Genomic DNA, 17,025 nt, shown 5'->3' with positions numbered 1-17,025 from the left:
GATTTCTTGCCTTTTTTTTTTTTTCCTTCTCCATCCAACGCGTTGCTTCAGCTGGGTAAAAAAAAGTGCCAAATAAGCATCAGAATAGATTCTTTGTCACTCTCCGTCCTCGCACTGTTCGTCACATAGTTTGATTTTAGTGACGCTTTACATCAGTTCAGTTCAGGAGCTTTTTCGCACCACAGCTGGAGGATTCCTTCAGTCCCACTGCTCACACACACACACACACACACCATATACACACCATATACACACACACACACGCACACACACCAATGCGCGTCCTCACTTCAGCGTTCCCTCGCCTCCACAGTCCCACTGAAGATTATTTGGAGATTTGCTGTTGGAGGTGAAGCAGGAACTCATAGTACGACAGGGCCGACTCTGTTCGGTCCTCGATCATGTTCTGCATAAAGCTGGCTTTCCGCTGGCTCTCGTCCCTGAGAGAGGTAGATGATGAAGAGAGCGGTGAAAGAAAAAGGTCAAGACACGTCAGTCATAGTCAGTTTCCTTCAAAGTGTTGACAAATGTTTTCTTTTGTTCTAAAAACTCAGTTACTGATTTTTCCTCCTCTGTTCTAGTTTAACAAAACCTCATCAGTAACCTCACTGCTGCTCAGTTTTCAGATTTCTCTGTTGAGTTAATTGTAAATTGATCTATTCAGCCACATTGTTTTCCAGGGTGGAACAGGGGACCATAAGATGTCTAGATAGAAAAAAAGCTGGCTGGTTTTTAATTTCCCCACATTCCTTGCTACTTTACTCTCTTATACAGGATGCTGTCTGTTGCCCACCTGATGACATGCAGGGAGGGGAAGAACGGCCTCTGATCCCTTAGCCATCCAATGAAAGCTCTGGTTCTCTGTGACTCGGCAGTGTCCAGCTCTGGGAGCATATACTGTGAGGGGAGGGAGAGCAAGTTTTCATCATCAGGGAGGAGGACGCAAAGACCGAAACGGTGTGCAAGTTAACAGATGTGACCATTGTGCCACCCTCAACTACAGGTTTGGGGCGAAGCAGAGGAATGAAAAATGAATGTAGCTATGATGTGTGGTTTCCTACCAGGTTATCAGGCACAGAAGCGTAGTTGGGAACTCCCAGGACTTGTGTTAAGAAGTTGGGGTTGCAGTTCCGACCGATCCACAGATACATCACCTTTTGGCACAGAGTAAAGTACACGTTAAAAACAATCACAATTACTGCGTACTACTCTTATTAACATTATAGCTAGATCTGAAGCGTCTTTGGGATTGACAAAAAGTTCAGCTACGTTCAGACATCAGCTTTCTCGTGGTTTATGAGCACTGAAAGAATCATACCGTTCCAGCATCCATTAGGAAAGCTGCCTCCCTGCTGAGCTTCTCCACAGACAGCTGCAGCAGTCTGGGCTGAGGGATGGTCCGCTCACTGATGTTCAAAGCTCCCTGAGGATGCAGGAAACAGAAGAAATGACTCAGTAACAGAGAGGCACTTCAAATTAAAGTGGAAAATATAAAGCTATGGACTGAAAGAAAAATAGTCCTTAACAGCCAAGCAGTGTTTTAACTTCCGTACAAAAACAGTGTTTCTCTGCTGAAACTACACTTAGTAGTGTCACTACTTGCAAAAATCTGAAGGCACTGAGGGGAAATTTCATCCTCCTCACCTCATCAGTCAGATCGTCGATACGGTACAGAGCAGGATGGATCATCAGCATGGCGTAGGCCAGCGGCTGGTACTTCAGCTGACACATGGCAAACACCCGGTCATCCAACTTGGTGCTGGTGCCTGTCCTGAAGGATTTCTGCAAGATGCACACAAAACAGGATCAGTAAAGACTCGATAGTGTGGTTTACAACACAAGATCCAAAATGAACTAACTAACCTGTTTGAGCAGGGCAAGGATGAAGAGGGGGAAGAGTCTGAGGCAGGCCGGGGACAGCAGGCCGGGCTGCTGGATGGTCAACACAGACTGTCGGTACGACGTCAGCGAGTCAATGGCAGCGTTGGTCATCGCATCTCTGGCATCACTCAGACTGGCTGTCACCGAGCGGTCCACAGCTGGAGAGAGAGAGAGCTGTCAGCAGCTGCTGTTTGCACGGCTCCAGACTAAATCTTTGCATTGGTTGCACCTAACTTTTTTGTTGGTGCACCAGCACAAAATTTAGGTGCACCCAAATTTTTCAATGCATCGCCTTTAACACCAAAAGATCACTTTTTTTTTTCTTTTCCTCTCTCCATAACTTTCATATAATGTGAATGATTTTTAAACAAGAATAAGGTGTAGAGAAATGCTCGTCTTTATTTGAAGCACAATTATATATAAAAAGAAAAATAAAGTGTTTAAAGCACTTCACAGAGCTGAAATTGAACACTTCAAACTAAAAGCTGGGAGACCAGACCTTTTTTTTTTCTTGTCATGGCATAAAGTGTGTTTTTTTTTTTTAAAGACATGTTGTGTTTTTTTAAGGTTTCGGTACGAAGCGGTTTAGATGAAGAAGAAAGGCACAAATGACAGCGGTGCAGCCAATCTGTGCCATGTTCTGAAGAAAGCAAAATATCAGCGTCTGTTCTGTAAGATGTGAGATGAGCCAGGACAGATCTGACTGCTCAGTATGCGACGGTTGCTCGGTAACCACAGCTGTCGCCACTCATCTCCATCTGTCAGTGCTAATAACAGTGAAGTGGATGAAAACTCAAGCAATGATTTAGTATCAAGCCAATCAAAAGACTATTAACTGAATCAATGGGGACTGATTTCAGAGCGACGCTTCATAAAAATCCATACTCATTTGTAGAATACTGCGTGGTTTGACATCATCTTTACATTTTTTTGCTTAAATCAGGTAAGAGAGCTAGCACTGCAAAGAGTGAGTTTAGACACAGGCAAACTTTTTTCCTATCAAGTTTAACTGTAAAACAATTCGAGGGTAAGTGTTTTGCAGGTTTGCCCAATTTAAAATGAAAGCAGATGTCATTCAATTATTATGCAGAGCATTAGGAGATGTTTCTCATTTCTGATGAAATTTAAGTTTAATATATATTCGACCACAGTGTCTACACCATTCTGAAATAACCATGCTGCATGCTCCCTCCTTTGAAAGAGTGTTTTGCTCATCATTACACACACTCAGTCATTCTGCACAGTGACAGTCAGAACGTGATGCTTTATGTTCATCTGCCGTGCTCACCTTAAATCTGAGTTTGAGACGTTAATGTAGGATTTCATTTTGTGACATAACAAATTGTGGGTCAATATACAATTTATACAAGTGTGATGTGTAAAACCTCCACTGCACACACACACTGAGTGGACTTTTCCGTGACTTTTGAGTGAGAGAAACTGGGTACTGAACTTTTTGTGGCAATAACATCCGACATGTTATTATTTCAAGCTGAATTTTTATGTGCTAAAACATGTATCTTCAAAAAAGGTGTTAGATAGTGGGGTACATACCCATGCAAGCCAGCAGTCCAGAGATGGCTTGAACATCAGCCCCAGCAAAGATGTCTGACAGAGAGTTGACCACAGGGAGACACAAGGTGTGGACACGGATCCTCCGCTCTCCTGTGAGAGAAAACACAGTATTTAAATAATCTAATTTTCACAATGGCTTTGAAAAATCCAAAACAAAGTTTGGCTGTGTCTGTGTGTGTGTGTGTGTGTACCTTTGCTGGACGTATAGAGCAGCGCTGCCTGAAAAGAGACGACCTGCATGTCGTCCAGGTTTTCCTCGATGGACATCTGAACAGCAAAGCCAGCGTCTGGGTTCACGTTGGGAAGGGACAACAGATCTGTGGAGCGCACAAAGAAGTTTCCGTGGAACGTGTGGATGGACAGACCTGCAGAGAGACAAAAGGGACAACATCAATCAAACTGGACTGATATCAAGTAGCATGTATAATAAACACAACAACAACATCTGGGGTCTAACTGGGGCCCTAACAAACTTCAACACTTTGCAGATTAAGTTTAAGCAACCAGCACAAAATCCTTATTATACTTATCATATAATAGGATGAAAAGGGACAAAAAAAATCAGAACAGGGAATGTTAAAAAGTTAAAAACCTTTAAAATTCTGAAAAATAAATATTCAAAACAGACCTTTGGTGCAGCGTATCCTCATGACAGCTTCAAAGCCGATCTTCCTGGTTAAGTATCTCTTCAGATCCTTCTGGAAGCACTCAACCTGTGCCGGGTTGTGCTGGTGGTGGTAGGAGGGGTAGTAGTAAATGCTTCCTGCCGAGTATCTGGATATGCAACCTGAGAGAGAGAGAAAAGGCACACAAGAGGAGAGCAATAAGGGTGGATGAGAAGCTGATAGTTTTGTTTTCGACATGATAGCCTGCGCTGGCATCTGGCATTATGCCATTATTAATGATTCATAAATGTGTTGTGTTTTTATTGATTGCAGCGGCTAATGAGCATTTATCCTCCCCTCTCCTTACCGAGCGATGCCAGGTCGCAGTACTGAGAGCTGAGCAGGAACAGGTCAACCGCCACCTGCTGCCCGGAGCAGTCCAGAGCTAGCTTCTTGTAGAAATCTGTCGCTGGGGATAAGTGCTGGATGTCCTGAAGGAAAAACACAACAGGTCAGACTACGAGGGCCAAACACAGAACCCGAGGTGACTACACAAAAAAGATTTCATTATTGTTGAACAGCCGATGGCTGGACATGGATGGTGAGGCTTGTCCGGGATATAAGAGGTCTCACCTTGGCAGATGCCCGTTGGTTGGGGTCTTCTCTGGACTGGAGCGCCCCCACACCGAGGTTAGGCAACTGGGTCTGGAAAACAGACATGCGCCCTCCGGTGGGCGACAGCAGCTTGAAGGCCGCTTGCAGAGCTGAACCCAGGGCAGACTGAGTCTCCATGGTCTTTTCAAATAAATTTGGCAGGCTCTTCAGTAGATCCTGCACAAGCTGAAAGGCAAATATAGGGAGTGAGTCTTTTTTTGTGTGACCTATTATTGATCCCTGAGGGAAAACATTCATTTCATTTCATTTTTCTTCCATCTGTAAAGCGGTCAGAGTCAGGGTGACTAAAGTTTTCCGTCAGTCTCGAGTGTGGCCTCAAAGTTTAAATATCCAGTAGTAAGAATAAGTAGAATTGTAACAGGTAAATGTTCTTACCTCTTTGCATTCATTGAGGTTTACTAGAAGGCTGTCTGGTGTTGGTAAAAAGATATCTGTGGAGCACAAAGATATTCAAATGTAATACATACATACTGATATTATTGTGATGAGATAATAGTGCAGCTAACATAAAATAATTCATTTAAAAATACATGAAACAGAAGCACTGTTGTGGTGCAGCCAACTCGATGATTTGACCAAAAGCAGAGCACCGACAGTCGCAGATAGTGTGTGATCTCTTGATATCTTTCTTTATGTCATCAGTTCTAGATTTTTGCAGTAAATCTGCGTGCAGCCTGTGTCGAGTTGCTGTAGTAATGACGAGTGGCCTTCACAAACGGCTGTGTCTCACCTTCGATGTCAGACACGATGAGCATCTGAGGCTGGGAAAGCCCCTCCTGGAGGTTGTAGAAGTGGATGGTGCTGTCAAAGGTGATGAAGCCTACCTTTGTTCGCGAGTCTCCAGGAAGCCTATGAGACACACACACACACGTTTTCCAGAGCTATTCCTGACAATACAGCACAGCACTTCCTCACAAATGGCTGAAAGTGTATCCTACAGTTGAGTTTAAAGCAAAATACACCTTGGTTTACATAGGCGATCTGAGGCTAGGACAACAGAGTTTATTACCAGGATTCCAGTCATTTTAATCTATTTTCAGGTTTTCATAATTGAAAGGATGTTTAGGGAAACCTGAGCTAGCACTCAAGCATCATGAATTACAGACATTCATCTGTATTTACAAAGCACCGTTTCAACCTTGCAAGATGACGTTTTGCTACTTTTGTTAAATTATATTACTTGAAACTATTACAATAATTTAACAACTATCTGTCTATATTTTGCCACTTTATGGCTGAACTATTTAAATAGTGGCCCACTGAAGGACTTATAAGTACGTCAGCCGATCCACACATGAAATGTCAAAACATTTAAACTGAATTTCTGTATCGGCTCGCAGTTTGAAAATCACTACCCTTGTGCCTTCTTAAAATCTCTAAATAGTGGAAATATGATGTTGTACATACGCATTGATGTTGTCCAGCAGTGACTGGCAGAAAACCTTCAGGTAGCCTGTCTCCACAGCATTGTGGGATACGTCGAGAACGAAGAGGTAAACTGCAGGCTGTGGTGGCCTCAGCTGGGTAAATCAAAGCCAACACATAGTTCAAGTTCACATTACAATTACATGCGTGCACTTAATCACATAATTGTCTAATTAGGTTTGCTTTGGCACTAATACCGTCCCGGGCTGATCCTGGGCCAACACACTCTTACCTAAACAGGATCAATGTCAATGCAGCTGTTGAAGCCTACCATGTATTCCGAAGGAGCGATGAATTCGATGGTGGCGTTCTGGACCTCGGGTCTTTTGTGTGGCTCTCCATACGATCTGCTGACTGGGTTGTACATAAACTCCTCTGGAACTACACACACACAAAACATCTTGTATTAAACAGTTCACTGTACTTTGTGTGTAATTCTTTGTGTGAAGGAAAAGTAAGGAGGACGATCATTACTAATGTCCACAGTCATAAAGGTTAAAATATGTACCAGGGTTAATACATAATTAATAAATAGATTTGTTATTTTGTTGCTAAGCTGTATTTGTTTTGTTGATTGCCTCTGATGTTCTCCCTGACAGCAGCTCTTACAGATGATCTTACCATCATTGACCCGATAGCACAGGTTGCACTTCCATCTCCTCTGGTCCAGGAAAGAAACAAAGGGGTTGATGTAGGTTCTGCAGGAGCGACACCTGACGATGGTGCTGGATGTCACCACGGGAAGTTGCTGCGAGGAAAAACCACAGAACAACGGCAACCCTTGTGTGAGGAGAGCCTCCGGACAAACTCATCTTCAGTTTGCTGCTTGTCGTAACTGGCTTTTCAATAAAAGACTTTCTTGTTGCTGTCCAAGTTGTGCAACATCTCTGTCGTCTGTGTCCTCAATAACCACGGGAACAAACGCAGATTCATTCTGGCAGAGTTTGCCTGGAGACTAATTTAGTCAAATACTATTCTGAAAGAAGGTGTTCAGACAGATTCTCAATGTTTAGCGTTTTTAATTACATCTCACAAACATAACTGAGAATCAGGCTGCAGATCATTTTTTATACTTTTGCAAAGCAACCTGCTATGTTTCCTTTTATCCTTTCACACGCACTTTCCTTGTCTCCTTGTCTGAACACTCATTCATATGCTAAAACCAGTTATGAGCATTGTAAAGCACATAAAACGTAGTTGTGTTTACAGTGTTCCTGTTGAAACCCTTAATAAACCAGGTTTCAGGTTGAAAATTAAGGTTATTACACAGAGTTGACAATAAAAAGTTATTTAAGCTGATGTAAATATAGTAATTAATAACATAATAACGATTTTATTTTTATAGCCCTTTCTAAAAACACAAAGGATCAAATACATACATACAAATACTGCTAATAATTAAAATGGACAACCAAAATAAATAAAACTGACGGTGTAAATTATACTAATTGTACAGCCTGTGGTGTGTGCACATCAAATATTGAACTGAGGTGTTACCGAGAGATCTTTGAAGGGGTGGAGCAGCAGGCCCAGAGGCATCTTGGCTTTATTGAGCAGAGACTGGGTCTGAGGGATGCTGGTTAGGGTACTACGAAAAACCCTGGAGAGAGACACAAACATAGAAGTTTATAGGGTGTAAACTACATGTACAGAGAGTTACAGACACGTGCTCTTAATGCTAATCAACAACTGCTTACTCTGGGTTGCAGTTGATTTTCTGCAGATCCTGCGGGAGGCATGGTGTTGGGGGAGGGATCGGGCTCGGTGGCAGCAGGTTCCTCTCCTGCAGCAGGTTGACCACTCTCAGGGACTCTGGGGTGCTGGACTGGAGGCTCATGGCTGCCAAGGATGGACTCAACTGGGCTGGCCCTGGGCCACCAGGTGGCTGAGGTGAGGGAAAACAAGCAGCTATTCAGTTAATCTACTTACTGAAAAGCGATGACTGCCAAATCATTTAGCATGGACCGCCACCCATGCTTTGATCGACTGGTGTAGACATCTGCTGATATTCACTGCCTCAAGGATTTCATATTCCCTCCAGAATCTTTATCTTTTCGTAGCATAACCAGAATACATTTAATATTTGCAACTGACTTCCATCGATGACCACTGTGTCAACCTTGCCCTGAAAAAGTCATTTGCTGGCATAAACGTTAGTTTTTAGTACCATAAAAGTCACGTTTTCTCACCTGCTGGTATTGCTGAGGTCCTTGAGTGTAAGGATGCGTGGCGGCCTGTATAGTAGGGTGCAAGGACGACGTGGCATTTTGGGGGGTCGAGGTGTTCTGGTACCCAGGGGGAAGGGAGGGGTAGTGGCACAAGTGCCGACCCGGTGGTCCAGGTTGGGGCAGGCCAGCTGGAAGAAAATTTCAATTTGAATTAAACGTCTGAAAGAAAAAGTGAACCCACCACCAATGAAAAGACCAAACCAAACAACGCACTAGTCTACTTCTCCACACTTTCTGACCCTTCTGTTTCTGGCACTGTGCTCCTAGCCTCTATTGAAGACACAATTCTTTAAAAAAGAAGCCACAAATGTATAGTTTTCCGCTTAAAAAAAAAAAAAAAAAGACTCTCTAGACTCCTGAAACAGCTAGACAAAGTGGCTTTTTGCTAATAACACACAGACAGGAGTAAATCATGCATTTAGTGAGCAGATTAATACACATTTGGTGGCAGATGAGTGTGACAGCAGCATGACGGTTTGTGTGGGAAAATTAAACAACAGTGGCAGTGTTTTATGTAAATGAAGGAACGGGTCACTCTTTGTCATGGTGTGGCTCATTAATACATTGTTAATAATTCCTGGACATCAAACTGAGTGCGGCATACCAGAAGGATAGTCACTGAAGGGCTTTGTGGGCGTTTCACTCCTGTTATGTTGTCTATTTAGTACTTAGTGCAGAAAAATCAACAGGTTATAATTTGTTTAAAAGTGTACTAAAGAAGTAAGTTAAAGACCAGTGTGTTGGACTTTGTAGCATCTCGCAGTCATGTTAGCTTCATCCTCTGCTTCCTAGCATGAAGGAGAAACTCAGAGGTACAAAACATGGCAGACTTGGTGGCCTATGCTGTCACTCAAAGGTAGAAATAACAGTTCTTATTTTTAGGTGATTTTTCATAAATATACTGTATTCTATCTCCTAAATCGTAGACACTGGACCTTTAATACTAAAGGTTAGAAAATAAGCTTGTTCATAAATGTTTTGCCACCTCCAAAAAAACAGTGACGTGAATTGAAAGAGGATCATTTGTCCCTTTTCCCGCAGAATGAAGCTGTTGATAAACCTGGACTGTACATGTAGTTGGTGTGAAAAGAATCTTACCCATTTTGTTGTCAATGTGATTATAGCTGTTTGGTGCTGGTGGGCCATTGCCAGCCATAGTTCCTGTTTCAAAACAAACACAGATGTGATAATTGAATCATTTTGATGACTCCCTTCCCCCCACTTCTATCTCAGTGTGCTAACCACAGGTGATGGATATGGAATGATCTCACCTACATTAAAAACGTACAAGATGGAAGGAGAACTGAAGCAAAAACAACACTAATGTAGAGTTGTCACAATACCAAAATGAGTAACCACGATACTATACCAGACAAATACTGCGCGATACTGCAGCCTTTTTATTATTATTATTGTTTTGGTGAACTGCAATGTATTTGTACAAGTTATAAATACTTATTAATTACTAATGTTGTTTGGTGCATGATAAACATAATACTGGTGAAGTAAAAATTAGACTGAAACAAGTTTGAAACAACAAGTTTGTTTTTTTGAGCAAAATTAGTGTTGCCACTGATGACGACGCCACGGCAGACTCGCCGCTCAGGCCCGGTGCTTCTGCCATGGTGAGTGTGTTGTCTCGTGTCTGGGCGAGACAGAACTTTAGCTTGTTTGTTTGTTTTGAAGCGAGTTTCTATCGGAGCGGAGCTGTCTTCGCGGAGTTTGTTCTTGCCGGCAGAAACACACGAACAGCCAATCAGCTAACAGACGGGCGGACACAGCGTGTAGAAACAGCCTATCATATCCCTGGACGTCACCAGTAACAGGCAAACAGCCAATCATTCAGCAGCTGTGACGTTCGGTTGCGGTTCCATGTTGGTTTGTTTACAAAGGAGTAGCATGCAGTGAGAAGCCGGGAAGAGAGCAGAGGCGGCCGCTATGTAGCGGAGACTGGCACCGGTAGTATAGTAATCCACGGTAGTACCGTCGTATAAAATTTCTAGTATAGTAGCGACGGTTATGATTTGGCACCGCGGGGTACCGGGTATACCGTGGGTATCGTGCAACTCTACACTAATGGTGACACTGTCGATGAAATATATGAGCTCATACATGTGGTGATATGATGGAAATGGATGAAAGAGAGAGACAAACTAACAGCAGGAAATCTGTGATACTAACAATACTGGGCCAAAGCAGCACTAAGACTCAGCTACAACTTATAGAGAGCAAAGCACCTGAAACTTTTAACTACTTTTTCTTCATTGTTATAGATTTGAGCTCGGCCTCAAAAGGATTCTGTGGAGCTTCGTATCAATTTAAAAGGGATGAAAAAAGAATGAGTGTGTCCGAGATACAATGAACAACAGCACGTAGAGGACAGGACGGGCACCACAACACTGACACAACATCTAACATCTACTGACAGATTTGGCCACACCTGGACATTCAATATCCCCCTCCTGGCAGTCGGGCTCAGTGGGGGACAGAGTGCTGTTAACAGCCGCCCCACACTGAGCTGGCATGTTGAAGAAGGAGGGGGGGAGGGAGGGACACAGCGGAAGGGGGGTCAGAACAAAAACAGCTGGCTTATCAAAAAGGAAACAGAGACCCAACGTGACACAATATCATGATCATCACTGACAGCGTTTTGATTTTACAATCACCACAAGGACCACAAAATGTTTGTACTTCAAACGTCCCTTTAATAAAGACACTTATCTTGCCTAATTTGTGACATCCAGTGTTTCCACCAGTTCGATAACGATATTTAAAACATCTGCAATCGCTCTGAAATACTAACTCCACTATGATGACTCGTCACTTTTTATCTCATGGATTTTCTCTTTTTTTCACGTTCATTCAAATTTGCCAAGAATAAAAAAGGAAACAAACAAAAACTTACCATCTGCCTTGGGAGGTGGAGGTGTGGCATTGGCCACTGGGGGTCCAGTGGGAGGCGGTGTGGGTCTCATGGTTGGTGGTGGGCCTGTAGGTGGGGGGCCATAGGGAGCTCTGCTTGGTTGGTATGTGTGGGGGGCCATGGGATTCATTGGTGGAGGTGCAGTGCCTGGCGATAAACACAGACAGTGATTCTTCTTTTGGCTTCAGCTGCTCATTATTTTCTCGTTTATTACAGAAAATGTCACAAAATGGTGAATAAATAAAGAAAAGCAGCAAATCTTCATATTTCAGTAGCTGAAACTGTGATGCATTTTGGATCATATTTATTTATACTTTCATGCCAAAGTTGTTATTGAATAATCAACATTGAAACTGTCCGTGAGGTACTTAGTAGACACAGTGATCTCTCTATCTGCACATAACTGTGTCATGTAAAGCATTGGCATTCTGCGGTTTTGACACATATCATGTATTAGAGATGTGAGGCCTGATGTGTAACATTATAAGCTCGGACTGGAGGTGACAACAGCTGGCTGCAATTCTGACCCAGCGCCAGCTCATTTCTGTCTCTACGGACAAACCAGATGTCTCACACTCCTCCATTCATTTATGGATCAATAAATGCAGGAAGTAGGTTCACTTTTGAGTGTGACATATATACACAACACTATGTTTTATAAAAAGGATACACCATGCGCCAAGGGCATGGTTTATTACTAGGTTGCTTTAGCAGTGACAGAGTTACACATCATTATCTGCCTATAAGGAATAATCTATAATTTCAGGGCAGTAACGAGTGTAAAGATTAGCTACACATTTTTGCTCTGTACTTCTTTGCATTTTATATTGGCCCTGTCATATGCTGACTAAATACTTTGAGACTAAACCATATTTGACTGCACTATAAAACATTCAGCGTCTGTCAACAGCTTATTGTGGCTGGTGGTGAAATGTGTGACATTTAAGACTTGCCTGTGACGCGTACGACATTTTAAAACAAGAAAAAGAAGTCAACAAAATCTCTATCATGTCTCCGGTTAGCTGCTACTTTCACTGTCACCATTGTACTGGGAAGATCTGCCCTGATGGTGCGGCTGGGGCAAAGGTCACTGAAGTCAAGCAGACTCTTCTCGTTGGCGTGTGTGTATGTGAACGGCCAGTCTATTTTGAACATGAGAGATATACTTATAACAGACAGACTGAGGTGAACGTGTGTACTCTCATTCTATGCAGAAGTACTGCACTGAAAGAAAAAAAAAAAAATCAAGGTTATTTTACGAAACGCTGTGACAAATCTGCACTGTGGCTGCAGATTACACAACCAGCTTCTATCGTGCTCATATCACTTCCTCCAGAGAAAATGTTAGTGACTAGTTGGCATAAAAAGTTACTGAGATTCTCCATGAGTGGCCTTTTGTTTTGACAATGTGAGCTAAATACTTCTCTGTGGAGACAATCCTTAAACTCTCAGTGAGAGATGAAATGACCTGAATCTCTCAAAATGTTAGAAATGCCCTAAAGATATACTTGTGGAAATTCTACTAATATCACCAGCAGTAAGCAACCAACAGCACAAACTGAAATTTTAAACTGTCCTATGAGCCACATCAAACTGCTACATGAGAAGAACACTCGAAACAATAAAATTCTCATTCAGACTTTGTACTAATTCAGAGTAAATGAGACAGAGGCCAACACAATCGATGTAGGAGCAGAGGGCAATGTCCAGCTCCAACGTCAGCTATCTAGATATGCATATCTGCAGCACATGTCAGTGAAAGAAGATGATGACAGGGAAAAGGCACAGTAATAATAAAAAAATAAAAGCACAGAGGTGGATATTTTTTTAAGAAACTGTGTTTTAAAAAGATAAAGTTTTTATATTAGAGGGACTTAACTGGCTGAAGTTCACTGGACTGGTTTTTATAGAAGCTGAATTATCTTTTTATTGATTTGAACCAGGAGTGTCTGTATCATTAGATTTTCAATAGCAGATGGTACGGTTTGAACTTCAGTGGAGCTTTTGTGTTCCTACCTGGCTGGGTGTATCCATGTGCAGAGATGGGGGGCATTCTTGGGCCTGGGGGCTGTGTGGCACTGTGCGACAATAGGGCTGGTGGTGCGGGGCTGTAAGCTGTCGACGAAGGCGGTGGCGGCACTGTTGAGCTCGCAGCTGGGTTCACGTGATTAGCCACAGGGCCACGGGGCGGTGCACTCATGGAAGTGGGTGGCCCCATAGGTGGGGGGGCTGCGCTGTACTGCCAAGCTGGAGCCATCGGCTGTGGCTGCTGTGGGTTTGGGTAGTAGCTACTAGAAGATACAGCAGGAGGGGGAGGTGTGCCATGTGCAGGGGGCAGTCTAGGACCAGGGCTAGGGCTGGCAGACTGAGGAGGGGTATGAGGTGGAGGACCTCCCATTGGAGGTCTTGTCAAAAGCGGCTGGCCTGGAGGAGATGGGTAGGAAGCGAGCGGCGGTACAGGCTGGTAGGAGCTGACTGGGGGAGCAGGCTGGTATGGACCAGAGGGGTAAAGTCCAGGTCCAGGGGGTGCAGGAGCTTTGGCCTGCATTGGATTGTAGGTTGGTTGGTGAGTCATGCCATAGCTGACACCTGGCAGCTGCTGCAGGCCTACTGGATTCTGTGACGGGCCTGGAGAAGAGAAATGAAGGCATGTTCGAGAAGTTACACAACAGGTTTATTTAGTAAATACATATTTCTTGGAACCAAGACTACACAGATCCAGTTCTTGTCATGGTAGCCCAAAGCCATTAAATAAGTAGCTGTAAGGTAGCCTCACATTCCAGTTATTAGCTTCCTAGACAGATAAACAAATGCAATAGATTTAATTATAGATATTAAGTTGAGTTTAAATGTATTCACTTCAAAAGGTGATAGAAAAACGGATGGCACAGTCCTGGCGATGACACCACACCAACTGAAAAACACTGAACACCTAAATGACCAACGAATCAACAGCCCAGAGTTTAATCTCGTTACCTGGATTTAAGTCACCATTATCTGCCCTCAGTGGCGGCTCTGAGCCAAGTCTGACCTTACTCCCCTCAATGTAGTAGTAATGACACATTTGTGCATTTAAGAATACTTTGCTGAGTATTATTCAGATCCTAGACTGAAACGTGCCATTTGTTTCTCAATTTCCTGACCACATATCAAAGCAGAATTACTTCTTGGAATAGTAAATGACACATGATCTTTCTAACAGCTGAAAAATAAATAAATAATAATTAACAGCACTTCACTTGCAGCATCAGTGTCTCACCGTTTGCACCCTAAATAGTTACATAATGCAAACAGATTCACTCCCATCCTCCTAGTCCTGCACTGGATAACTGGAAGTAGAGCTAAGCCAGCAGAGTGAGATGGGATTAGACCACAACTCTTCTCAATGAGCAAAGATAGGCGAAGGAGCATAATCCAACCATCCTAAGAGGAAAATTTTAAGAACTGCAGCTCAGCTGGAGCACTTGTCCGATCATGAAGAGCCCGGCGGGGAGTCAGACCTCTCAGCAAATCACAAATCAGTCCAATGAGAGGGGAAAACGTGCGAGAAGCTGGTTTAAAAATGAGGGGAAAAAAGTGACCGAAGATGCACGGTTGAGTAGTAAATAAGCATAACACCAGAAAAATACAAAAGGACCTTTAAAGGTGTATTACTACGGCAATTTATAATCATACTTCTTTCGAGGGATTTGAATGGAGAGTGTTTGATTAATCCTCAAGTGTGAGTTTGTGACACGAAGCTTATGACCGTACTATGTTACAACTATTATAATGTTTAAATATGTTCATGCTAATCCCTTTTTAAATGGCTGATTACAGCGATGCTTACTTCCATTTGACTTGTTCATTCACATTACAGATATCTCATGACAGGTAGTGATTTACAAGCATTGTTCTGAAAACCCATCCAGCTTCAGTGACATGCCTTCGTGGTTTGTTTCTATTGTCAGCAAACGCATTGTTTTCAGATTGATCAGAGCTCAAAGAACAGAGCTGGATTCTAATGCTCTGGTGATCTGATTCAAGGGAGATACCGGGAGTGAAAAGAATGATTAGAAGTTTAAATGCAGCTTTGTAGAAGCACAGCGGCGTTATAAACTCAACGCCCCTTCACATGAATCGATAAGAAAAGCTACCAAAGGGCTGCATACAAGTGTTTTCTTCGACATTCATGGGGAATCCTGGAAATGTGTGTGAGCGATTTCAAAGTGCAGTAGGTAACCGTTTGAGTCCGGAGAAAGCTCCTCTGTGATATATTTGGATCATCACCAATATGCCACATGTACAGTGAGACGTAGGACACAAACGTGCCTGAGCTGTTTAAAGAAAGAAGGAAAGAAGGAAAACAGCATTGCACAACAGCGAGGCAGACACTGACTCTGCTCTGCAGTTTGCAGTTTACAATAGTTCTGAAACTATACGGAGGAAGAAAAAAAAAAAACAGGTGTGAAAAGACAAGTCAGATCTCGTTAGATGGGTTTAACATGAAAGGAAAAGTTCTGACTAGCCCAAGAGCTTGACAGCAGTCAGCATCGCCGTTATGTTTGGGACGTCCCAACACCTAGATGAAAAAGTTATGACGATAAATAAAGGTTGTGTTGACCAACCTGTTGGTTTGCTACCTGTGTATGTAGCAAACACTGGCTAAAACGAGTTAGCAACACAGGTATAGTTACCCTACGAACATTATTACCACCTTAAAGTCAGCGGGCTAACTTAACACAGGTCGAGTCTAACCACAGCTATACCGGCGTTAACTGTGACAGCTCACTCTGCCTTGGCTACCTCAAGTCACAGCGTTACTAAGCAGAGCGGCCAGCTAACAGTTAGCCACAGACTCAAGACTGAAGAAGTGCTGCTAGTGTTAGCTTCTTTTTTTTTTTTTTTAACTCACGACACACGAGTTTACTTAACGCCACAGCGACTTTGCCTTGAACCAACTTCACTCATATTTGAATGTTACTCACCGTTCGCATATGTCTGTCCCGTCCCCGTCCCGTTCTGGGAGTTAAACCCCGCAGTTGACATCTTGAAATAGACACCAGGATCTTATTTAGAGGCTTGCTTGCTTGGCGAATAGCTAGCTGCGTCTTTAGCTCGCTAACTAGCAACTGGGGAAGTCGCGGGGTTTGAACCTGTGGCTCTGACGCTGCGGTGTGAAGTCAAAGCTGGCGACGTCTCTTAATGTCTTTAAAAAAAAAAAAGTAAATCAGCTGACTTGTTGGCGATCACAGGGCCATGGCTATTACCGAAAGCCCGTTCAACTACCTACGGGTGAGTAACGACAGGCCTAGTCAGAGTAATCGTGTGAGACTTCTCCCCTTTCACCGGAAGTTGGGATCACCCAGCAGGATCAACGTAAAAATCGTCGGGCATGCGCAGTGTGTACACGTGGCATTTCCTCCGGTGCTCCTGTGTTCTCACTCGACTGGAAACAAGAGGAGCGAGCACAATCTCCGATTTCAGTCACGGGCGCCGTCTTTATTAAACATTTGCTCATTAAAAATAAAGCAAAACAGCCGCTAATCTGTCCGTGTGCATTTTAAACAATCACCATAACAACTGCCAGTCACATCAAAAGCGCCATTTAAGCGATAATGGTTTTTCACACACACATAGCAAATGCTACAATCTAACGAGATGTGAGCTGTGGTTTTGTGGTCGGTCGTTTCTTTCGTTTTATCAAGCATTCACAGATAGCTAGCTGAAATAA

General features: G+C 43.1%; 1 protein-coding gene across 2 annotated transcripts; it reads right to left on the bottom strand.

Annotated features, from left to right (window-relative positions):
* Positions 1-11: 11 nt before the first annotated feature.
* Positions 12-17,024, bottom strand: sec24a (SEC24 homolog A, COPII coat complex component). Of its 2 annotated transcripts, XM_019264558.2 has the most exons (24): positions 16,280-17,024; positions 13,329-13,940; positions 11,295-11,459; positions 10,830-10,907; positions 9,488-9,550; positions 8,351-8,517; positions 7,859-8,046; positions 7,659-7,761; positions 6,783-6,909; positions 6,433-6,542; positions 6,144-6,256; positions 5,467-5,585; positions 5,112-5,167; positions 4,695-4,901; positions 4,429-4,552; positions 4,085-4,243; positions 3,648-3,821; positions 3,436-3,546; positions 1,864-2,039; positions 1,645-1,782; positions 1,319-1,423; positions 1,062-1,154; positions 794-897; positions 12-440 (listed from the first exon to the last, which is right to left on the bottom strand). In XM_019264558.2, the coding sequence occupies exons 1-24, from the start codon at positions 16,338-16,340 to the stop codon at positions 326-328; spliced, it is 3,468 nt and encodes a 1,155-aa protein (XP_019120103.1). In that variant the 5' UTR covers positions 16,341-17,024; the 3' UTR covers positions 12-325. The 2 variants fall into 2 exon arrangements, with proteins under 2 accessions (XP_019120103.1, XP_010735949.2); XM_010737647.3 differs by lacking the exon at positions 10,830-10,907.
* Between the last annotated feature and the right edge of the window lies 1 nt (position 17,025).

This window comes from Larimichthys crocea, chromosome XXII, assembly GCF_000972845.2.
Source record: "Larimichthys crocea isolate SSNF chromosome XXII, L_crocea_2.0, whole genome shotgun sequence".
NCBI lineage: Eukaryota > Metazoa > Chordata > Actinopteri > Sciaenidae > Larimichthys > Larimichthys crocea.
The sequence above is the reverse complement of the archived record's forward strand: the minus strand, read 5'-3'. Positions and strand labels throughout refer to the sequence as shown.

Coding starts and splice junctions, on each gene's coding strand:
- sec24a (XM_019264558.2), bottom strand. CDS start 16,340: ATGTCAACTGCGGGGTTTAACTCCCAGAACGGGACGGGGACGGGACAG. Junction 9,551..10,829: donor GGGGGATATTGAATGTCCAG/GTGTGGCCAAAT, acceptor GTTTTGAAACAG/GAACTATGGCTGGCAATGGC. Junction 4,553..4,694: donor ACCAACGGGCATCTGCCAAG/GTGAGACCTCTT, acceptor TTTTTCCTTCAG/GACATCCAGCACTTATCCCC.